This window comes from Chroicocephalus ridibundus, chromosome 1, assembly GCF_963924245.1.
Source record: "Chroicocephalus ridibundus chromosome 1, bChrRid1.1, whole genome shotgun sequence".
NCBI lineage: Eukaryota > Metazoa > Chordata > Aves > Charadriiformes > Laridae > Chroicocephalus > Chroicocephalus ridibundus.
Window position 1 is genome coordinate 132692572 of NC_086284.1, and position 25325 is coordinate 132717896.

The 25325-nt window shown below is 42.2% G+C and overlaps 1 protein-coding gene across 3 annotated transcripts in view; it reads left to right on the plus strand.

Annotated features, from left to right (window-relative positions):
* The window catches only part of CASR (calcium sensing receptor), an 81479-nt gene that overhangs the window by 19824 nt on the left and 36330 nt on the right, over window positions 1-25325 (plus strand). For all 3 annotated transcript variants that reach the window (XM_063353019.1, XM_063353009.1, XM_063353000.1), the window contains exon 2: window positions 16939-17384. In XM_063353019.1, the coding sequence (XP_063209089.1) occupies window positions 17200-17384 (185 nt within the window). In that variant the 5' untranslated portion in view covers window positions 16939-17199. The remainder of the gene's footprint in view (window positions 1-16938; window positions 17385-25325) is intronic.

Below are 25325 nucleotides of genomic sequence, written 5' to 3' on the forward strand. Positions count from 1 at the left end.
TGTTGCTGGAGAGCAGATCCCTAAATGAAGAGGCTCTTCATTTTTTGAAACTCAAAAATGGTCTGGCTTGCCTCCTTTCAGTTCTTTTTCTGAGATTTGCCAAGGGCAGAGGTAGCATTTTGTTCTTTGTGGGGTTTATAGGCTGCCAGGAAAAATTACAGGAGTAGCTCAATAAAGGGCAGCATGGTTTTCCTTTGGTAGGTAGCAAAATTCCTCCCAGCAGAGGGGAAAGCATGGCTAAGAAATGGTGAATGACCATTCATGTTAATCACCCAAGCTGGCAAAGGGCTCCTTCCATTCGGGTGCCTGGAATAGTGATTCTTGTCACTCACCTTTTCTTGTTTCCCCTCCCACGTAGCTCATGAAAGCCCCCATTAACTCTGCCCCACTGAGAACCATGCGGGGATGGACTGAAGCCCTGTGGACACGGGGCTGACTCCCATGGAAAACGTTACTGGAGGTGAAACGCGCATCCAAGTCTGGCCCTCTCCTGACATTTGTTCATTTGCCGTGTTAATCCTGACAGCAGCACAGCCAGTCAGCATGATGCCCTCTTATAAACAAAGATACACATGTAAATATCTAGTCAAGGTAGAAAATGTGGTGGTTTTTTTTTCTTTTCTATGCTTTTCTTTTCTTTTTCCACTTGCTTAAATAAGCACAGCAGAGCTGTTTTTTTATCACGCTCCTGCTCCTGCATTTTTCCAACCCAATTAGGCCATTACCAGGGCTAAATGAGGCATGGAGCCTCCAAAAGTCACACCGTCGTCCCGGAGATGAAGCGCGTATAGCTGCAGAGTTGGCAGGCAGGTGAGGTGGCTGGGGCTCACCGGAGTGTGACCCCACATGTTTTTCTGTTCTAGAAAGATCACCTTCAGAAAGGAGGGGGGGAAAGTCAATTAAAAAATATTATGTTAAAAAGCACTGTGTTAACGAGAGGTTGCCACATTGTGGTCAGGTAACGCGGCTGTGTTTCTTAAGGATGCATGGAGGAAGTGGCTGGCCACAATCTCTTCTGATTTCTGGACAGCATGGCAAAAAGGGCTGTGAAGACCATGAAAGCCTTCATGTATCTTCCAGTGGTTCTGATATTAGTTTTTTCCTCGCTGGTGAAGAGTTCCCTGCCTGCTGCAGCCTGCCCCCAGCTCTGTAATGCTCACAGGTGATCCTGCTCCGCTGGGGGACAGGTGGTACTCCATCAGCCAGGCTCCCTTTCCGGCTGAGGGCCTTCAAGTCATTCGTACCATGCCAGCTTGTGCAATAAAGCAGGGCGCTCTTCCACTCTTTCCATGACACAAACCTCATATTTGCTTCTATTCCCAAGCTGCTGGGACCTCTTTGTGCTGGATGTAGAAGTGATGCAGAGGAAGGGGTTGTCTGTCCTGCCCTGAAGCTCTGGTAGCTCTCACTAATGTTTCTTAAATTATGAACTAGAAAAAATTATTAAGTGTCTAAAATAAGAGGGGGAGAAGGCTTCATTTAAAAGGACAAAGAATACAAAGCCTAGCAACTAGGCTCATCAAAGACAAACCTGGGGTCTCCTGCTTTGTTTCAGAGAGGAGCTCTGACAGAAACGATGATAATTTTCTGTCATATACTGTTTTAAGCACATAAGTTTTTGTGTGCTGAAAGAAAATTAACACGTGCACTTTTATGACTTTTATTTTTGTACAGGGAAAAGAGTGGATAAAGTCCTTTGCTCTGAATACAGATTATTTTAGAAGCTGAATAGCTTTCCTTGTCCTTACCTTCACCTCAGTTTTGCTGCTTTTACTCACACTGAGCAATACGTTAGTTATCAGCTAAATCATATGAAACTTCTTGTAGAATATGGTGGTAGAATCAGGTACAATACTGGATTTACCAACTAAATAAATATGGAAGTGAGAAAGATACAATTCCTAGCCTTTTTATGGTTTAAAAGAGTGATAATAAATCTGTGGAGATAAATGTAGTCAAAAGGAGCCCACACTTGAGCATTATTGGACATCTTCTTCTGGATCTAGCTGCTGCAGTTTGAGGTGTTATTCTTACATCAGCATGCTCTTTACCTGGGCAGTCTTCCCAGCAAGAACCACGCTCCTGATCTGCCTCAGTGCCAAATCTAGCCAATTTGGTTAATCTCATCTTCACATCAGTTTGAGCTAAACTGCCAGCGTTTTCAGGAAAAAGCTAAGTTGAAGGCTCAATATCTATTCTGATGACTCTTTGGAGCTCCTGATGACCTTCAGTAGTGGTGCAATAGAAAATCAGAGGTGAGACTGGGGTATCTTAGGTGGTTGTATCAAGTGGGGAGAGAGGGAATTTCCGATAGGAGAATATCACTCAGGGATATGTATTTTGTTCACAGGAATATGTGTGTCTCAGTTGTGGAGAGAAAAAAGTTAAGGTGTCAATTATTTTATTCTAGGGCTGACTTTTACAAAATTAGGGCTGTTTTTCACAAAACCATTTGCTTAGGACATTAACCAACTGCTAACTAGTGGAGCTAGAAATGTTCCTTGTAAGACACTAACACTATAATTGTCTAGCACAACATTTTTGATGCAGACATTACTGGGTACTGCTGGAGGCAGGCTCTTATACCAAATGGACTGCCGATTTGAATCTGGATGGCAATTTCCATCATCTTCATACATTACAGGGCAGAAAACATGCATCTGTGGGGTTCAAAATGAATCCTGTAAAGAATCTAAGTGGGATTATTGAAAAAACATTTACGCTTGCCCTCCCTATCTTTGACAAATAATCATAGAAAGTTTGTGTCGTACAAACTTGTAAATTATATGGTGCATCCCTGAAGAGGGCAGGTGGAGCAATAGGGGAGAGGTAGGCTGGGTGCTTGCACATTGCTGCTTTGATATTGCTACTTGCCAGTACTGGCTGTATGTCGTGGGTCTGTGGTATCATCTTACTGACATCTTTAGCAGGGAAACACAGCCCCACACGCCCAGCCAGCATTTCTTAGGTGAATAATGTCAATAATCATAACTGATAAACAAGTCCTTGCGTATCACATTGATCTTCCAGTGCATTGCATCGGCAGATAAGGGTCACTGTTCCTATTGAGGGGTCAGTGTATAGCGTAAAGTGTTGTATTCCACCCTGTGCTCCGTCCCTCATAAGGCATACTAGCACAAGACAGTTCTGCAAGGAAGAGTCAGTAAAACCTGCTTTGTCTCCCCGTAGGACTAGAGTGGGACATGTGCCTGTCCATGCCAGTTACGCACCTACCCTCATGCCTGCATTTCTACTCTAGATTTTCTTCTCTGCCTTCTACTGGTCTATGTTTAGTGATTTTATGTGTTCAGCAGAACTTCTGTCCTTGCTGGAGTCCGACATTTCTAATGACCTTACTGCGACTCTCTTTACATTGAACCTATTTTCCTTTTCTGGGAACCCTGTTCACCCCTGCCTCCTTTAACAGGAAGAGGTTACACATAGTACATAGGCAAAAGAAATAGAAAAATAGGAAAGATTGTTTTCGTATTAGAATGAAAGGAGGAGAGAGAAGAAAGCTGGAGAAGGAACAATAATTATTCTGTTCAGAAAATCATAAAGAACAGAAAATAAGCAATGGAAAAATCAGAAAAAAAGACATCCTGGAACAGTAGAGAACTAGAAATGTAAGAGAAAGGGTAGAAAAAAAGACCACAAAAATCCATAAGGATTTGTTAATAAATCATGTTGGACTTAATGTAAAAATAAACCATCCAACACAAAGAAAGTGTTTATTTGTTTTTAATAATAGCATAAATGAGAATGGAACAGCCAGCCAGGGGCTACTTTAGTCTCTGATTCAGCAAACCACTAAATGACATACTAAGCTTTTAGAATCTACTAAATTTCATTAAAGTCAAGTCTCACTAAAGTTGAGCACATACTTAAGTGTTTTTTCTGAATTGGATTTATGTTGAAATTGGCTCAGAATTACAGTTGTCCTTATTGTTTGGTTCACTGAGGATTCTGCGGGGAAAAAATGGGATCAAGTAAAGTGTTTTGTTTCAGACACAGAGCTTTTTTTAAAAAAAATCACGTAGAATTAAAGGAAATTACTAAGCGAAATACGTTTTTCCCTTGTAAGCAATTTGACAAAGTTGAATTGGAAAAAATATTCAACTCTCAAATATTTTATTTTATTTTTTTGCTAGAGAAAAGCTTGAATCAGCCTTGATTCAGCTGATACTCAGTTTGACATCTGTAGACATGGACGAAGCATAGTTGCAATACATTTCTGAAATTATTTCTGGCCACTATTTCAAGTTGGGAAGCCAAGTCCCAGACAAAGAAAGTGATTGGCATAAGGCTGCCCAGCCAGGCAGGAGAAAGAAGCAGGTATCATGTCAAGGATCCTTCCCCATGCCAGCTCTGGGAGAACATCACTTTCAACAAAACCATGTCAAGTTGTTAGCAGAAATCTGTTACCCTAGTTTATTTAAAAGCTGCACTTCACAGACGGATTGACTTTTCTAGTGGCTTGCACCTGATACCGATGTATCACAGAAGGTTTTGGAAAGAAGAATTTTGCTGATACAACCCACATCCTTCTTCTCATGTTTATTTACATGATCCGAGCTTATTTGCTCCTGCTATTTTGTAAAAAAATGATCAAAAGCTGGTTGACTAACTCAGAGAAATACAGAAAGATAATTATGCTTTCCTTATTCTAGTGTTCTTATTCTGTCATTTCATGTTCCCTGACCTTTCAGCTTGCTAACCAGCAGACCTTACACTGGCGAATCAATCTCTTTTGAATACCACTGCACTAAATTGTGTCATTTTAACTACATACAAATGAACAACTGCTCTGGCATCTCCCCCATCACTCCCCCGTTCTTTCCTGCCTCACAATGTAGCACAGTTTAAAATGGTCTGATTCTGGTGACCAGTTCTTCTAACCTGTTATTTTCTAGACAGAAGAAAGAGAGACAAAAATTAAAGACAAAGGTAGGGTATAGAGCATCCAGGAATTGATAACAAGGATAGTTCCTTCTTGCTCTTTCCAAGACAGACGAGAGCAGTGCAGTTCCATAAACTACGTTCTTGGATTGGCGTTTGTTGGTATTTATTGGTATTCAAGAAGTGAGATGAAGCCTCTTTTCATTTGCTTGTAGAGAAGTGCATCTTAAAATAATACCCTGATGCAAAGAGCGTAATGCACCCATATTGTTTTATGGGCATGCCTAGCAAGAAAGGACTGCGCTAGAGGGACTGAGCCTTCCTGTCAGCCTTCTTGTGAGAGAGGTCTAGGAGCTGGGAACGATGGAGAAACTTCCCAGTTACCTGTGCAGGGTTGTTCTGTAGAGCAGTGGTGGACTTTACTTCTGTGGGCCGTGAACACTTCTGTATCTTCTAAGGCCAGCCCCAGAAAAGCTATTAATCCTGCAAATTAAGAATTAAGAGCAATTCAGTTGGGTGACACTTGCTGGCAGAGCTTCTGCATTGGAGGTAGGAGGAAAGGCTTGCTTGAGATGCAGGAATGTATATAGAATATGCAGGAATGTAAGGTACCCTGAAAGGCACACAGGTTGAATGCCTGGCTGTTTCACCTGCAGGCAAAAGTCTGAACTAATCAAATTTTGCAAACAACATCCCACTGCCGAATGCACCATCCCACAAGGATGGCATATCTTCATTCTGCAGAGCACCCTACAGGCTTTCTTTCTCCATCTGTCCGGGAGGGTCTAGTCACTTACCAAAAATATGGGGTGGGGTAAAATAGTTGTCACTGGAATGTGCACTCATTAGCATGATTGCTTGGACACTGTTTAGAAACAAGGAAAGTTAGGGAAAACAATTTCATAAAAATCACCTATTTTATTGCAACTTTTAAGGGTCCTAGTTTCCCCTGTACATGACAAAAATCATTGAAACTACCGAGGAACCTTAGACTGGTATTATATCTAAGGTATCTTTTCACCCACTTTAAACAACTTATAAGAAGGTAGGCTTTTAACAGGAGGGGTAGGAAACAACCAAGTTAGTAAACCATAACACGGCAAGAGAAGGTCAGAGTCTGGAACATAGAGAAGCAAAACAGGACAGCTTTAAGACGTAGACCAGATGGATTCCCTGGTACCTATAATCTCTGAGATTGCTCAAGGGTCCAGTGCAGTTCCCAACATAAATAAGGATAGTCAATAACTGGTTGGTTTATGACAACTTCCCAAAAGGCTGCAGATGGGCTGCGGTGCCTCTGGAACTCCCTAGGACTTGGAAATCCCTCCAAGCCCTGCTGTTCTGCCCTTGCTTCTGTGCGGAGCTGTACCTTCTTAGCATTTCTCAGCAGTTCATTAAGCAATCTAAAAAATTCGGCACATGTTGTTTCTTGTCTAGTCATTTCACAGTGAGCACTGGGGGCACAAAAGAATGCTTTGCTTGATAGGATGCCTTGATAACCTCGTGCATTTCAGTACTCCCTTTTACGTATACACGCTTGAACTTTTGCTGCACTTGGGCACTTGTACTGAAGAAGGCACAGGAGCGGAAAGATGAGAAGTTGCAGAATTGCCTTATTCCCTTCTGGTATTTGTTTAAGAGCTTTGTGATATGTCTTGCAGAAATGAGCTGTAGCTCTTATTGCAGAATATTCAAATATATTTTGCAGAATATTGCAGGAATTTTATTCCTTCAGAGGAATAAAAACAGTCATGCCTATAAGGCCTCTAGAGCTGCTTCTCAGGCTAGCTTACTGACACGCCTGTGTAGAAATGGCTCCAAAGACATAGGTCACCCTCCACATAGATTTCCACCAAGCACTCGCTACTCAGAAACCACTTACAGCTTTGTGCCTGCTGACGCATCCCTGTGGTTGGTAATGGGTTCTCTGAGTGCATTCACTGAGTCTCTAAGGTATTTTCTATTACCACTTCTGTTTCTGTTTTTTGCATCCCACCATCAACAAACACGGAATTATTTGCACAAATGGACGTCAGTTCCCAGGATCCAAATCATACTGATCAGGGATTTTGAAAGTGATACTGGTGCAAGTTACTTGAAAAGTGTTATGTGAATCCCAAAGTCAGGTACAGTCCTGATTGAAAGGTGGTTGCTACAAAGCCGTGCGATCCCAGCTACATTGCTTGGCATGTGATCGTGTGAACTTTATGAGCCAGCACTGAAGTGGGAGGGAGATCAGAAGCCTTGTAATCCCACATTAAATCCACACATGGTAAATGCTGCCTGGGGGCAGGTTTGGATTTTTACCTGGTTGTGCAAGAGCCAGGAGCTGTTGCTCTTTTGACTGCTGTTGCTACCACCAAATTTGTTCAAGATCCCTTGAAACAAAGTATTCCGGTTAGTTCTGGTTCCTTTTTCTGTATCTGCCATTCCCCAGAGGCTCAGACATCAGCCTCTAACAGTTTAGGCTTCCTTGTTCTCAAGTTGCTGTGTTGAGCAGAATATCAGCAGTGATAGCCTAGGCATATTTTTGCCACTTGGATATTTCGTAGCGCTAAACAGGGATCAGGGTGTGACTCCACACTCTGTCGTAGTAGGCTCTTTATTATTTGGACACCAGTACATGATCTTAGGAGTAAAGAAGAGCTAATAATATGACTGCTACATGAAAAGAATGTTATAGGTATGAAAATTCTAGAAACTTAAACAGTAACTCACTGATGAACTTAACAATGTTGGGCATATCAGATGTAGCAGAATTAAACGCGATACAATTGCCTGGTTTACTATATTCTTTTTTATGTTTAGTTTATCTTGGAGAATTGAGAATGTAACTTTAGGACAAGTGCTTAGGTTTTTCATGGCCAACATAAACACATTCTTGGGCCTACTTTTCCTTCTGTGGGCTATTCCTCCCAGTGCTAAGAATATGGCTTGCTTCATTTGAACTCGCCATGTCTTGTTATTTACAAGCTTCAGCAGCTTCTACAGTACCATGGCTGATTTGTATGCAGCATTTTTGGCCTCCTCTTAGCTTTTCCAATGCCAAGTGTGACTGTAATGTATCTTTTTTCAACATACATTTTCTGTAGTGTAATAAGACATTAGCATCCTGATTCCTGCCAGCAAAATTCCATCTATAACAGATAACTCCACCTTAAGGTAATAGCAGGGCATGGAAATCCTGTCCTGCTGATGGTCTTGATGATTTTGCGAAGTTTCATTCTCAGTAAAAGCTCTAGCTTTCATGTTTCATAGTTAGTTCAAAACCAAGTGTATGGTAGTGCTTTTAAAACAGAGTCATTATTCTAGGTCTGAATTTTGCTCTACACTCCTCACGTCGGAACTCTCCAAACTTTTCCGAGAGGTGGCTGAGATTCCATTTCCAATCATGCTATTTGTCCAGACAAAAATCTCCCTATTTTGGGGAGTGTGGTCTGTAAGAATTGTCTCTTTCAGCATCGGCAATAAGTGCTTTATAGTAATTTTCAGTAAACACTTGCCTTCTTTAAGGACAGAACAGTTTCATTCCACAAAGTTCAAACACAGCCCCTCCATTTGAGCACACTAGCGGTCTGGTTTTGATAGCATCTTTGGTGCGCTCATCCCTCATTTGGACCAAAGAGGTGCAAGAAGGCTAAGCTAATGCCTGCTCTGGTGACAGACATGAACAATTTACTTTTTCTCATATTGTCATGGTACCTCAGCACTAGAAGTCTTGTCTGGTCTCAGAACTATGAAGACTTGTGTCCTGTGTCCACTGTCCACTTCACAGAAGTGCCCACCTTTAGCTGTCTTGGGCAATGAGATTGGGCACAAAGTTGACCTCCGGTATCCTCTGTGGTTTCTGTTCTACCTGAACCTCTTCCTTGTCTGTTGCGGGCAGGTGTGTTGCTCATGGCTTCAACCTTACTGTAATCTAACTGTATGCCTTGAATTAATATGAGAATTTCAAGGTACAGCAGGATATCTTCTGTGGAGTTTCTGTCACTTTAGAAAAGTACAGCTATCTGTTGCAGTGAGGCTTAATGAATCCCAGATTTAAAAGCCACAAAAAAGCTAATGAATTATTCTGCCACCTGCATTACACAAGATGTAGCTCTCCACCCGGTAATTATTTTATCAGATGCAGAGCTCCTGACTGAGCTGTTCTGGACCTTCTGGAACGGTATAGAAACCTTGAAGCTTTGACAAGCTAAAGCTGAAGAGGGAGCACTTAAGCATTTTCTGACAAAGCGGCATTTAATCAGAAAGCAGGGATTGTTAAAAGCAAGAAGCTCTGTGGAAGTCTCCTGGTGGGGTAGTGTTTTGCTGAAATGCAGCTGGAGTTTCCACAAGCTTTTGCTTCATGCACAACATGATGAGCAGCCTGGGTCCTCCAAACCACACAACATTGCATCTCCAGGCAACCTCACCTGCAGGCTGTGCTGGCCATGGGACATCCAGGCCTCCCAGAAGTGGGACAACCCTGCTGAATAGGCTATGTGGGAGTTCAGGGTCTTTTGGGGTCTGGGACAGCCCTGTTGCTATGGCCAGGACCAGGAATCTTCCCGAGCTCTCTGCTGTAAAAAGGTCCCGAAAGCCCAGGAGACTCAGCTGAGCTTGAGCATGACGGTTCCTTGTTCGTATCCAGGTTGATCATATGAAGTTTAGCAGGTTCTACCTTTGGGCTGAATGGGAGGGAAAAGCTTTTGGAAGATAAGAATTTCTTGTGAGGTTTCATGGCCTTGTGGATATAAACATGTGCAACTTGCCTTGTGTTCAGCTGATGATCTACCATAAGTTAACAATGTCATGCTGTTCCAAAAAAGACAAGTGCCACGCTGAGATGTATAAACAGGGCTGTAGCCTGCATAACACACAAAGTAATCCTACCACTATGCTCAGTGCTGGTAAGGGCCCAACAAGGACACTCTGTCCATTTCTGGGCACTGGTCTGCACTAAGCGTGGAGACACGCTGGAGGGAGGCCAGAGGAGCAAAACAAGAATAATCTGAGCTCAGGAAAGCATATTTATGAAAAAAGATTAAATTAATTTAGTTTACTTGGTCTAAAAAAAAGAGAAAAAGGGGAGGTGAATTCAAATCCCAAATAAGGCGATTATGGGAGAAGACGACAGGCTAAATTGTAACAAAAAACATTCAAGTGAGATGTGAGAAAACATTTGCCTCACTAAGGGCAGAGAATCATTGGAGTAGGCTGCCCTGGGCGTCTGACAGGTCTTCTTACTCAAAAGGTTTTAGAGAAAACATGCTGGGAACAGCAGTACTATTGCTGAGCCCTTCTTGGGCTAAGGGACAGGCTGCATGACCCCTTGAGATCCTTTCCAACCCAGCTATTATATGAACTTGAGCAGCTGCTGTTTAAAGTTGTGGTTAGTGACTGTTTGATTAAGAAGCGCTTCATAAGTAATACATGCCATGAGTGTGCCATTCGCCTTCCTTTCACCCAAAGAACAAAGATTTATTGAACATTTCTGGCTTTTCTGCATGACTTTGACAACTAAAACATTCATTCAACTAGCAAAACGGTACCGATTGCTGCAAGCCTTTCAAATACCCACGAGTGTACCCTAGGTGCCTTCTCTCTCCCCTCAGGTGCTGTTTCTGCCATGACAATAGTGTCCTGGTATCTCCCCCTGTTCTTTTACTTCCACTTCCAAGAGACTTCAAAATCAAAACGTCTCATAGTTGCAAAACAGAGTGGAAAAAAAATACCGAAGAATATTTCAAAAAAGGGGAGGGAGATTAAAAAGAGGGCTGTGTCAAAAGAAAATGGAAATGATAATACCTATTTTTTATATTTTTCTTGCAAAAGAAATCTTATGGAATTGTATTTGCTGAATATATGTACAGGGAATAGGTGTTCTGCATTGAAGAGCTTATAATTAAAGGATTTATGTGCTAATGCTAAATAATGTTTTAAATTGTCATGGTTTTGGCCGGATTGGCCAATCAGAATGACAGATGGCCCCTTCCCCCGCTCTCTCTCCAGAGAGGAGAGGAAGAGATAAAGAGGTTTACAAGTTTAGAAAAAGAACTACTTTAATTAAACTATTAATAAATAATGAAATAATAATAATAATATATACAATATATAGAAAACCGTATCCATCTCCCAGGATGACAATCGCATCACCAGCAGGCACAGGGAAAGTCCCAGACTGGAGTCAGTGACAGACAGGAGCTGGATTCTGGATCTGGAGTCAGGAATGCTCAGATCGGGATCAAAAGCAGACGAACAGACAGGGTCCTTCTTGGACGTCGGCCATTGAAGAAAGAGAGTTGACCCTTCAATCCCCCAGCTTTTATACTGAGCATGATGCAGATGGGATGGAATACCCTGTTGGTCAGTTTTGGGTCACCTGTCCTGTCCGCTCCTCCCTGCAGGTCCCCTCTACACTTTTCTGCTTCTGACCCTCTAACGAGGACAGGGCAAATAACGAAGTTAGCTGACCTTGGCTGTTATAGCAATAAGTATAAGCAAGAGCCTCTGTGCGTACCATCCCTTGGCATAATCAGGTCTTATCACTCTGAGGGTGAACAGTTTCTGAACAATATGCTGTTAATTCCAGAGTTTAGGCAGTTAGAAGAGGCCCAGCTAAAAAGTAAAATTACAAAACAGAAAATTGGTTCTGTTCTACCTCAAACGAGGACATAAATGTAAGACTATTTGCAAAGGAAAAAAAAATAGCAATGGATTCCAAGCTCCCTTCTTAATTCAGTTCCTTGTTAATTTAATCTTTTTAATGTATTAGCTGAAAACTGCAGGACCACAGTAATTTGTTCTATTAGTAGTACAGTTTCCACCTGTATTTTGCTAAGTTTTATGTCTTCAGGCATGCATTAGCAGGTAATTCAATCTTTGGCTGCATAACACTTCCCTTTAATAAGGAAGACATTTATAATCTTAATCCAATTAAAGAAAAGATAACTGAAGGAAGATTTGCCACAACAAAATATGATACTAGAGGATATTAGCTTGGGGTACGGGCAGCAAGCTAATAACTTTTCATCAGGAAAACTGTATCTTCAAATATTTTCAACCTCAAGCATGGAGAGCTCTTGAAAGCAGATGGGATAATTGTGTCTCCTATTAAAGGAGTTTGAGATACTTGGTTTCTCAGCTGTAGTTGGTATTTATGTGTACAGAGTTGTAAATTTTGACACTGAGATTTACAAGGAGCTGGGCATACACTTAGTTTTGCTTTTTCTGGATATCATTTTGTGCCAGTGCATCTTTGGACATCTATCCCTCACTTTGCTGCCTCAGGAATACGTTTTATATATACACAGCCCATCTTGTTCACAGACAGCACCTCTGGTATTATTTAAATTCTGTGTCCTGTCCCTGAGAATAGCTAGTTCCAAATTATTCAGGGGGATAGCAAGTATTATCTTATACCATGAATGAATAACTTTGTTTTCATTGTCTAATCCCTTGTCATGCTCTTGAATGACATCTTGGAGTACTGAGTGCTGTAAATGCTGTTTTAAAATGAACCCTATTTTACCAGTTTATTTCAACTTTCCCTACTGCGAGAAAAAAGAAAAAATAAAGTGAATTTATTTTTGCTACATTTAATACTTCAGCCACGTACTGTCTGGTGGCAGAGTGGTTCCTAAATATTCAGAAGCATCAGCTCAAACCCCTCCACACCATCCCAGCAAACTAAATTACATTGTCTATCCGTTCATGATGAAAATTATTTCCGTTTCATAAGCAAGGAACCCTGAAGGTAAAAGAAAGCTTTATTAAAGGAAAAGCAGAAAAACAGAGTAATAAATCAGCAGGCTGTGGTCTCGAGCTCAGTCTCTTCCCACAGCAGATGGGGAAGTCGCTGATCCCATCCCACCTTGGCTAAGTCCTATGCACAACTCGCTGCCCAGGCTCTGGGGACCCCATTGCTGGCCGCCTCCATCTCTGCCCCTGAAGGAGCATGCATTCCCCAGCTCCCTTTGCCCGGGGGGGCGGGAAGCAGGGGAGGAGATGCCCTAGGCTATGTAGCAGTAGTCAGACCATCCCATCTCTTTGTGGCCACTCCTCAGAAATTACTGCTCCCTGCTTCAAACATCTTGCCAAAGTACTGGGTGTGCAAGGTGCCACCTGTGCTGGCCCTCACGTCAGTACACTGTATCAGCTTTTTTCCTTCTTTCTTTTGCTTTGCTTTTTTTTTTTGTTTTTTGATTTTTTTTACTACTGAAGAAGCTTTTTTTCCTTCTTTTTTTTTTTTTTTTTTTTTTTTTTTTAAACTGCTGAAGAACATCCCTTCCCTAGATCTTTTCCCTGTTCTCCTGGAAGGCTACATTGCTGGTTAGGGTGACTCCTCAGCCCAGGAGTGACTCACGGCCTGCTCTAGGTCTGGGCACAGCATGGTTTGTCCATGCCTTACCAGATGTGATTAGCAGCCTTTTATTCATACTATCCTCAAACCTGGCAGTATCTGAATAAGAATGCTCTGCTCTAGCGTGACTGCTGTGCCAGTGATGCCAGCTCTCCTGGAACCCTAGCAGATGTGGGCAAGGGTCCCCCCACAGAAAGTGACCACTGGCCAAAGCCCCAGGTTGCTCTTCTTTCCCTTTGCCCACAAGTGTTAGCCATGACCTCTTGCCTGTCACGTCAGGCTCCGTGTACTGTTTATCATTTCAGATCTTCTCTTCTCTTCCCTTTCCTTCATCTCCTTTCTTAAATTAAACAGTGCCAATCTTTCTAAACATGAAATCTCTCTCAGACACACAACTTTTTCCCTGCTTTCTGAGCTGCTTTCATATGTGCCATACGCTGCACTGGGACAGGGATATCTGAGCCAACACTATCTGCAAGTGTATTTAAGTTGACTTTAATAATACTGCTGCATTACTTCCCTTTTTTTAATCTCAGTTCGCAACACAGGAGAACATTTTACATACTTTTTTGGCTGCTATTTCTTACAGTACAAGGGTCCCTATTGAATTGTCCAGAAGAGGACCCAGTTTTGGCCTGTTATTGATTTTCTTGTGATTGCTCATTCTGGAACATGCTAATCAAAATTAGTATAAAAATATTTTGTTCAACTCATAGTTGCTTCTAAGAACAGAAGTTCCCAGCATAGCTTTTCATGCCTGTGCCAGACAGAAATGGTGGTTAAGTGGGAGATGTGTCTGCCCAGACGGATAAATGAAGCAGCCAAGAAGGGAAGTGCAATTAGCTGTACCAAAGGCACCCTGCTCCACTGGGCTGTGTCACTCACACTGGAACCGGCTGGACCAGAGCTCATGTGGTGGACCTCACTTGTCAGCCTCAGTCTCTCACAGACCATTTGCAAGCTCCAGAGCAATTCATGAGGGCCTTACCCACTCTTGGATGTTGTTGAAGAGCAGATTGCAAAACAGGTGAAGTGGTTCAGCTGGGGAGCAGACCACTTTTTTTCTCAGGGACCCCATGCTATCAGCTCACCCAGTATTGGAAAGATGGCAGCAAGGAACAGATTAACAATAGTAGAACAGTTTGGCTACATGTCATGATCTGAGCAGGCCAGGCAGAGTAACAGCATGCGTGTTCTGGCCATGGTTCTCCACGTAGGTGGAGATGTTCCTCAGTGGTCCTCTCACTTGGGCAAGGAGTGGGCTGTGAGCAGATGTAGAGAGCATGCGTGGTCTACTTGACCTTCCCATCTGCAATAAACTTGATGCACTCCTGAAGCACTGAGCTTGCTGCACATTCACCAGCTCTCTGGCTGTACACACAGGAAGGCTAGATATGTGTCAAGGCAGCGGGTCACGGTGTAAAGTCCTCTTCTGCAGCAGGCCAACCACATATCTTTCTTCCTGCCACTAGACACCGATTCTGGAGATGATTGTAGATATTTCTATGGGGCATCAGATAGCAGAAGGGCTTCATGAACCAGGATGGAGTGGAAAGAGTCTGCAGCTGACTGCAATGATTGTTTGCATTTTAGTAGTTTATCCCATAGGACCTGGCAGACTTAGCCTCAGCCAAGAGGAGAGAGAGAACATCAGACTAGAAAATATCTTATATGCTTTTTCATATCTTTTTTGAATCCATAAGTCGTGGAAGGAAGACGATCTTTCCCTACCTGAAAATGTGGCAAAGTGTTTCCTTCCTTTTTATGTTGGGCATCAAAGAAGCAACAGCCACTGTCCACCTGCCAGGGGAAATGTGAACCCAAAAGCTCAGGGACAGTTTTCCACACACTCACTTGTTGCAATGCTCTGTCACCTGCCAGTCCTGGCTCTGGTTAAAATTCTGTCATCCTGGTGTCAAGGGGCCACATGCCAATACTAGAGGCTTGTCAGTAAAAGTCAGATGGTAAGACAACGTGCTCACAAGTGATAGACTATATTGCATCCTGGCTAGAGCAGTGTGACATAACTCCAGTTGCTTGCCAGAGGTATGTCCCAAAGTGTTCTCTGACTGACAGTGTCAGCAGCAGTTGGATATATCATGTCCATGTTTCAGATTTTGAGGGTAGTGTTGAAATCCCCACCCAGCAGTAGCGATCTAGCTGTCAAGTTTGTCAAAATGGGAGTTCCTGACTTTGGATTGAGTCACTTGGATGCTGGAAACATAAAATACCTGTTTTTTCATATGAAAAACAGTATGTTCCTATAAACTCTTTGAGCTTGACTCCACATTTTCTGGTATAAAATTGTTTGCCTGGACATATTTTGACCTGTAGCCAAAGATTTGATTGCCCTTGCCAATAAGAATGTGCGTGTTTAAGCCAGGACCAAAGAATAGTTTAGAGTGGACCCACCACTGAGAAGTGCAGCCTATGCCCAGCTGTCTTAAGTGTGTTGGCCGCAGAGGTATGAGAATGATGTGAGCTTTGTCTCTCTTCTCCCATTGACTGCTGCGTCTGGACCTTCTTTTTAGCAAAAATGTGTGAAATATTTCCAAATGCTTGGTGGTCATACAGTACGCATAATCATTTGGGCTGGCTACTGGAAGAACCCCCATGATCACAGTGTTGCCCTGCAATAGCTCCTTTTTTGACCTAGGTAGAGGTCAAATCTGACTAGGTACATTTAGTGCATAATAAGTCATCCCCTTAAACTGGTTCTCAGCACTTGAAAACTCTTGGTGGCTTGCTTCAGAAATTAACTGTCCTCAGGATTAGCAATGTATGCCTAGCTTCTATTCTGAATTTGACTAACTTCAGATTTTCCTACTAGCTTTTAGACATATTCCTAATAGGCTGAAGAGATGTTTATTATGAATTTTTTTTTGTGCTACCTCCTCCCCCATAGCAATAGCTATTTTCATACGCCTTAATTAAGTTAGTTCTTCATTTGGCAGGCCTGTAGACATGCTGCAAGGAAAATGTATTGAGCACTGAGAAGCTGCAATATTTCTCATCCCCAGGATGCACACTTAAAAGCCCAACAGCTAAGCTTGCAATGACACGATGACCGAACCTTTCAAGCCTTCGTGATTCATTATGGAGAAGTATCTTGATTTCAAATGCTTCCCTGGAAGTCATCCTCGCTTTGAATGTGGAAGAAGTCTTTCTTGTGACCTTGTTTCAGTTTTAGCCATGATAAGTTCAAACCAGAGAGTTAGGAATTATCATCAGAAAGGAGGGGATGGACCAACACTAAAAGATTATCGTAGTTCTTTTCTTAAGAGAAAGGTTTGATTCCTTCTGCATTTAATTCTTCCTTATTCCCCACTTGCCCATCCGAGTCTTTCATAGTGTGCTCTGTTCATGGAGGTGTGATCACAAGTTTCACAGGGTCTCCTGTGACCAGAGTCATGCAGAACCATAGGAAGATGGTGGGAAGACACCCACCTTACACATGTGATAGAGAATTGGGCATCCAAGAGAATCCATGACATTTGTTTGTGGAGGAGTGCCTGGCATTACTGAGGTGTCTGACTTACTCTGTCAAAGTTGGTATGTGTCCTGTGCAAGTTGTTGAGTGTGGATGGCCATGGAGTTGATGGGACAATGAAGTTGATGGGACAGTGCAGAACTGCTGTGGCAGCATGAGGTCCTGGTGTGTAGCTGGGATCACTTTTCATGTCTTTCTTTTGCAGTTCTCAGAGATGGGCTCTCCATAATGCTTTGGTTATGAAGAAAGAAGGACTGCTGAATTGTTGTTTTGCAATGGAGAAGACAGAAGGAGAAACACCAGCACTGTGGCTCCCACCCTGTTGCTTATCCTCCTGCAGACATGTGTCCCAAATCCTCTCTGTGCTGTATTAAGGAAAGGAAAAGCTTAGACATTACAACATCAGCTTTCTTACATCACCTTTTCCAATTTTGCGTCCTATAACCCCCTGGTGAAAAGAGGAACAATGACTTTATATAGCTGCTGCTTGATTCTTTTGCTATTTACCTGGAACACAGCTGCCTATGGGCCAAACCAACGGGCACAGAAGAAGGGAGACATTATTCTCGGAGGGCTGTTCCCCATTCATTTTGGAGTGGCTGCTAAAGACCAGGATCTAAAATCAAGACCAGAATCAGTGGAGTGTATAAGGTAAGCCATGAAAAAAAAAAAAAGTTTTGATGGGGGAGTCTTGCCCTTTCTTGGCTACAGGTGAGGTGCTATACACTGTGTAAATACAGTCTGTAATCTGATGCTTGTAGAGGCAATGGGAAAGTATGGTGTAAATAAGAGAATGAAACAGGCATGTAAAGACAGGAAATGCATATGTTAAACTGTATCATAAATAATATTTTGACAGTGAAAGAGGGCGATCCTTGTATTACCCAAAGCTGCCAAAACATGAATCTATCTGGCCATTCATGGTGGACATTTGAATCGTATCTGAAAATTAGCTTTCCTAGCAGAAGGATGGAAAATAACCCATTTCCATCCAAGGATGGAAAATAACCCACAAAAAAACCTTAAGTTTATTTGATTACAGTAATGCACAGCAAAATAGCTTAGAATCAAATTTTGGGTTTTTTTTTTCCAGTTCTGCCTCTCATCTTCTAAGACTTTACAAACTGTTTAGCTGCCTAAACAAGTGAATAGGGGAAAGTGGGATAGGTCACTGCTTTTGAAAAATCCCACTGAACACAGAGACGTCTTTTCAGGACCTTTACAAAGTCCCAGACTTGAACTCCTTACCCAGGCTTTTGACGCCCAAAGTCCTTTTTTCTGTGTAAACAGTGCATATAGGTTTTGTCTTAAGTCTTTGGCAGTTAACCCTGGAGAGAGAAATGCACGTGAAAACAAAGTATCTTATTATTGAAGTGCAGCCATTTTTATGATGAAACATGGGGAACTTTTAACCTTACGATCTTGCACATAATATACATAAAGTAAGTGTGACAGAAACTGATTGCATCTGAAATGTCATATAAACAAAATATAAGAAATTGATGTGGAATTTTGTCATGACCATGCATGGGAAAACAAGTCGGTGTTATAGGACCTCTTCTGTAATCATACGTGAAAAATTGTGTACCTGGAATTATTTGGACCTCTCGTCCTAGACTGGGGATCTGGTACAGTTTTGTTGTAGATGGAAATGAAGAATGGCTGACAGGATTCCTGCTATGCTTACAGCTTCCAGGTGCAGTTTCCTGCTGAGACACTGAGCAGGACACATCCATCTAGGTTATGAGATCATCCCCAGATGGTCTCATAGCAAGCACAGAGAAAGAAGTGTAATTAAGCAGGGTTTCTTTTGGCTTATTCTGTGCATGCACAAGCAAGTCATGAACTAAATGTATGTGAAATGTCTGCCTCATGGAGCAAGGTGCTTTGCCAGATTTTCAGCATTTCTTTCTCTCCAAGATGCAGCATTTTAGAAGTGGAATGCTGAAAAGAGGTGGATGTTTTAATCTCTGGTGTCTTCTTCACCTGCTCCAAGTGGCAGATAGGACAGTGCAGATATTTGCAAACTGAACATAGTTTTCATTTCTGTCAGTGTTGCGTCAGCCTCAGTGACTTCCTTGACATGGTCACATTATTGGAACAGATCACAGGAGAACGTTCCCCTAGGAGTACTACAAATGTGTGGTTGCCAAAAGATTTGTTAATGGGGTAGCACTGCCAACAACAGGCCAATCCTGAAAAGCCAGACCAGCCGTTTTAAGGACACAATGGGAGATCCTTCTAGGTGGCATTTGATCTGCTAAAAGGCGTCCTCCACCTGAAATCTGCCTGGGTAAAATCTGTGTTCCTCTTACCCCTGCACCGAGGAGTTGCAGGTGCAAATGAGAGGAGTTGACTGAAGAAGCATTTGTGCCACTTTGCTGCATTCCTTCAAGCAGCTGAATAAATTGTGACTTGATAGCATAATGCAAATGGAGAGAGAACACTTAATGAAAGGCAGAGATCTATCTGCAAAGGTAGTGGCAACTGAATAGGAAGAAGGGGATGACTGGACCAGAAATGACTGCAAGCTCCTTTGTTGCACGTGTCTTTACCAGAAAAAGTCCATTTCCAGGGAAGATTTAATTCAAAAGAGATTGGGTTGGGAAGACTTTTTGAGACTGGTCATCAGATTTTCTTGATGAAGATAATTAATCCATGTGACAATTTATGTGCTATGGTGTTTTCCTTCTTATTGGTACCTGTTAAATTGAGAGCAGGTATTTTTCCTGAAACGATTTTTCTGTTTTAAGCAGAATTTAAGTCAGAAAATTCCTCTTACTGGATTTGTTTAGAGATCTCACAACACAACCATAGTGGTCCTTTTTGGTTTTGGACTCTGTGATTAGGTAGTAGCTTGGGGCAGGGTTGTGCATGCTGACTCTAAGAGCCCGATACACTCTTCAAGTCTTTTTTTATCCCATTTGAGTTTCCTCAGTTTTGTGCAGGTGGCTAGTCTGGAATGAGTGAACTCATATTTTCTGCAGAGAAGGAAAAAAAAAAAAAAAAGATAGGCTCTAGTTTTTTTCCAAAGTAAAATCTCCCCAGTCTTGTCATGTCAAAAACTGTTATAGAATGGGAAATCCACTAGAGGACCATAAGCATGGCTGTACCTGGTCAAACCAAAGGTGCAAAATCTGTTCCATACCTTTGGCTGCCCTTGTTGCCTTTCTCTGAGCCTTCTCTAGCACTTCTTTATCTTTTCAAAGCTGAGGCAAATCTGCTTTATTCCCTTTTTAGATGGCTGTCTACAGCTTTTAATCCCTTTATTACATAGGAAAACGTGTCTCATATCACATAAGAAAATTAGACCCAGGTCACTTTAGGAGTATGCATGCATCCTCTCTCTTTCCTCATACTCCTCCATTAGGCGGCAACAGCAACAAGGCATCAGACCATATGAAAAGCTCCTTGCTTTGGGACCAAGAAACACCTAGGGGTCCCACTGAACTGTGCAGGTGGTTTGCCCCTGTTTATTCTGGAGTTCAGTATCAAAAAGTTTAAGATAATTCTTTTGAGGACCATTCAATCTGATCTCTGCTGTTTGGACCTCTTTCTACACATTTAGCTGTGTTCAGTGCCATACCTATGCTCCCAAACAGGGCTTCTCAAAATGGGTGGGACAGTTTTATCTCCACTTTTTCAGTTTTCACACTGTTGTGGCATGGAACCTTTCTCCTCAGCTCAGCATACGTACTGGCCTGAACCTACTGTGCATATCTTGCACATGATTACTTGGAAAACTATACACATAACTCAGCAGTGAAAAGAAAAGGGAACAGTAATGGTCTGTTCATCTGGTCTCCATTCTTTTTGTGCTGATTCTCCTGAAAATGTATCTTCACACTTTAAGCACTGAGTTTGAGAGTCCAAAGTGAAAACTTACTCATGATTTTGCCCCACCAAATGTCAGGTAGGAGTATGGGAAGTGAGAGCAATTTTGTTTCCTGTGTTTCAGAAATACTGACAGGCCTTATTGTTTAAGCAATCAAGTATCCCGCATTTGATATAAATACACCTTCTGTCTTTGTGTACCTTCATGTGTGCTGTTCCAGCAACTTCCCTTATAACATTTGCAGATGCCTATCTGATGTGCGCCGTGGAGGCAGAGGCTGAGAACAGCACAAGCAGACCTTGACCCCCATTCCCTGTCAGCGCCCACAGAGGTCTATTCATAACCTGATTTCTCTGTTCTTTCTTGATTTCAGGTAGATTAGCAGTAGTGGTGGTGGTAGTATCATTAGCGTTATTGTTAGTGTTATTGCACAGATGGGCGGTACCCGTAGATTCCTCCTACTGTAATGAACTCTTTGCAGTGAGGTCATATCTTTACTGAGCTGAGATACAGCGTTGACAATATGGTGTCACTGGGTCATCATTTTTAATGCATATTCCCCATATTCTGATCAGCTATCTAGCCAAGGCCCCATACTGTGACACATAGCTTTCAGGCTGTGGAACTGTGGTGAGACATCATCCCCATGTCATAGTGCAGGACTTCACACAGCATGGCTCCGGAGCACTTTAGCTCACTGAGTCTGTCTGTCCGTCTGAGAGAAAAGAGAATTTTAATTCTGCTCCTTGTGGATGTATTTGCTGATCCCACTGGAGAGATAAATGCATAACATGATATTTAGAACTTCCTCCCTATGACCAAATTACTTCCTTTTCCTCTTTCTCTTACACCCACCTTCTGAATTTTAATTTTTTAATTTTTAATTTTCTTTGGTCTGCACAATTACCCTTACCCATATCCCTAGCCTGTAAGAGCGGTAAGCAACTCGTTATACCTACTGACTGCAGGAATCCAACAAACAACTGAAGGTCTCCCCTCTGCATAGCTTAGTAATAGCAGTGGTAGTAGCAGCAATAACATGTAATTAATGTACTGGAAATCTAGAGAGAACAGAGACATTAGTATGTGCATACAACCACTAGAGAAAGAAGAGTGCTGGGGTGAGCCGAGAGGCATATGCAGGCTTTGCCACCATTCTTAAATAAAAGTACCTGTCAGATATGGGAGGGTAAGGAAAAGCTGTATTTACAGCTTTCACATTACTTTCTTCTTTTCCGTCATGTTCTATTTAGTTTAGCTTTTAGTTTAGTTTTGATAAATGAAGGTCATGAATTCACAGAAGGCTGTGAGTTGTTCCGCTATGGAGACTAACGGGAATCAGGACTAGCTTCCCTGCTGGATCCAGACAGCGTGAGCTGTTCAAATCAAACCAGACAAAGAAACAAACAGACAAACAGGGGATGGAGCTACAGGGAGCTTAAACCATGCAGTGAGCTTATGCCCCCTAAATTATATACCCTTACTTTGTAACAGTGACTGAGACATTTAAGCCACCCTGAGCACCCCTGGATAGTCACTTTCATACCAACTAGAAAGAAACCTACAGGAATCATTGAGATCTTGTGAGTTTGCTGTCTAGCAAACTGGGCTGCTGCAAAGATAATCTGTCCCCTGGAGACGTGAAGATTAGGATGAGGATTTGTGGAGGAATCGTTCCTGATTTCTCTTTCCCTGTTTGTGCTTCTACCTGGGAATAGAAAGATCAGTAGGTTGCATACTCTGACACGTGGGAGAGCAGGCATGAGAGAGGAAATATTTAGAGATGAGTGTAAATAAAAATTCCTATCTGCACCTTTGGGCACTGGATTTTTTACATTAAACTCTCATTTAGAACTTAATGACCACTTTTCATAGCACCATGTCTCAGAAATGTTAAAATACGAGACTATGCCAACATACCTGTAAAGTAATATGGCAGAAAATAAGTTTCGAAGGCTGCTTATTTTCCACCAAGAAAATGTCAGTGGTTATTTAAAGCTTCTGGAAATCTAATGAAAAGTTTGCTTCTGTTAGCAAATCCTTTGCAGTTCCTTCACGGAAATTACTGGTCAAATGTTGTGCATGGTTGACACGCAGTCATATTAATCACAGCAGCAGCATCACACAGGAGCTCAGCTGGATCAGTGTAACCTGCTGCCAGGTTCAAAGGCTGCTCTTACCCATCACTCATGTACACAGCAAGCCAAGAGGAGCCTCTCTGCAGCCCCTTGCTGGGGCCTTACAGTATGGTGGGAGAGAATTTATCCAAACAATTTCCATTCACAGGGATGGATGGAATCATAAAATCTTACTTCATTTAGACCAGTTTAGTGGCACTGCTTTCATCCGACCAGAACCATCTAACCGTGTTAGCTCTAGTACAGTACTGATACAACGCTGTATCAGTTAACAAAATGAGACCTTGTCTGAAGCTCTATCAGGTATTAGAGAAGACAGATTGAGGAGTTTTAGTGTCCATCCCATCGGATCCTCTTCTGCTGATCTGCATCTACTGAATTAAATGGCAAGCACGTTCTCTGAAGTCAGGGAGAAGACAGTCCAGTTCTGCTTTTGAAGATACCCCTTTGCTGCATTAAAAAAAAAATTAAGCCAAATTGCTGTCAAGCAGGCAAAATAATTCCATGTCATACTCCACCTGCATAATTTAATGTGAGCAGGCTTAAATTTACTTTTACACATACTCAAATGCGTGCAGCTTTCACAGTGGTATAGTGGTACCTTTGAACTTCCCAGCTTCTCAGCAGTCTTCCCTTTAAATATAGAAAATGCTTTCATATTTTTCTCTTTTACATGAGAAGCCTGTATATAGTTCCTTGCTTCAAATCCTATTTTCATTTTAATTAAAAACATCTGTAAAGACATTTAGGTTTTTAAAAAGAAGTGTCACAAGACCCCTCTTTGCTGCCATTCACCCCAGCAAGCATTACTGACCACACTGGCCGCGTGGTGTGACAGACCCATCTTTTTCTGTGCACAACACTCACTGCCTCCTTCACTGGAGACTTCTCCTTTTATTTCAGAGCTCTTCCATTGCATCTCACTCCTTAGTGGTTTGCAACTAGAGCAAAAAATAATCTAAATGACCAAATTACTTCTAACTGTAACCCACACTCATGCGTTCTAAATGCTGTCCATTTTCTTAAGAGTGATCTTAAAATAGGTAGCTGTCCCTTTGGTCATAAATTATAACTAAGGATTTTTATTGGCCTCAAACTTTTTGACTTGAAGAGATTTGTAATGAAACCGTGCTGTCTAGTCTTTGAGATACAATCTCAGAGCAGAACCTCAATTGGAAGTTGGCCAAAAATGTCTGGAGCAGGTAAAATGAAGTTGAATAAATTAAGTTTTGAGGACTTCAAGATAAACCTTAGATGTGATATCTTTAGAACATCTGATCCCAGATAAATCAGATAAAACTCTTAAAATGGAAGTAATGTGGCTATGTTCATTCAGCGTTAAAAAAGTCAGGCATACCTAACATGAGCTTTGGAAGCAAACCATTTAATCCAGCAATTAAAAAATGTTCAGGTCGTATATCTCAGAGATTGGAAGTGCATGATTTTATTACGCTTATCTTTAAAAGTCTTCACCTGTGTAACAGAAATAGCTCTCAAAATGTTTCACAGTGGCACTCATGTGAAACCTAAAATGTACCATTTCATATAGAATCTGTTCTTGGGCAGGCTGTTTCCCCAGGCTTTTCCAGTTCTGGGGCCTGTCAGTTTTTCCAATGGATCTCAAGCACAGCAGCTTTGGCACTTTCCCATTTGCAGCCACAACTCAAGACAAAACTGCAAACTGCTATCCTGACCGATATGGTGCGTTACAAGGAAAGGCAGGTTTCAGCTCATGAAAGGTTCTGCCATTCCAGCTGAATTACCCTAAAACACGGTAGCTTCTCAGGCACACAACTGGATGCTTTTGCAGCTTTACAGGGGAAAACACAGTAGGTAAAACTTGAGAATAACACATATCAAATCGACTTTCTTCCTGCTGCTTCACACAAAAAAGCTTCTCTCTTTTTTGGATAAGCAGTCACTCACCCCGCATCAGCTTCTTTCACTGCTGGCCCTGGCGGTGCTCTAAACAGGGACTCCCAGGTCCTGCAACATGCTCTTGCCACCACTCCCCAACTCTGGGTTAGCTCCATGCATGGCTAAAAGAGAGTCAGAAAACTCAGCTGCTCTATTTCAGAGAACTGAGGAGGCTTCAAAAGCCACTCTATCAACTTCACAGGCCAGCTCTCATGGCATCTTTTCAGCCCATGTCTAAAGCAAATGTGTGAAAACACTATAATAAAGAGAAAAGTTATTCCTTTAATGAAAACACTGAAGTATCTAATTAACAATTTCGGAAGCAAGGATTTACATTGACAGGATGTCTCTGTTCTCTGATATAAACAGGTTGACTGTGCCTTCTCTCACAGCGTGACGTTTGTGATGTGAGGCCAGATTTCCCTGAGCAGAGCTACCAGGCGCCTTTGCATCGAGGGGCACGCCGGTGCCGTGTCTCAGCTCACTCTGCCTGCCTCAAGCAAGGAGGAGCTGAAAGGCTGAGTATCCCTGAGCCAAAGTCCCTGGCAGCATCGCGCTCAGCACAGGCTGAGCAGACACTGCCATCTGCATTCAGAAACATGTCAGAGAAGCCTGGAAGGGAACCTAGTAGGTGTAGCTTTGTGTCAGAGAATTTGATCAGGAACGACAAGATCCAGGTTTAGGGTACTGAGCAGAAGGGAC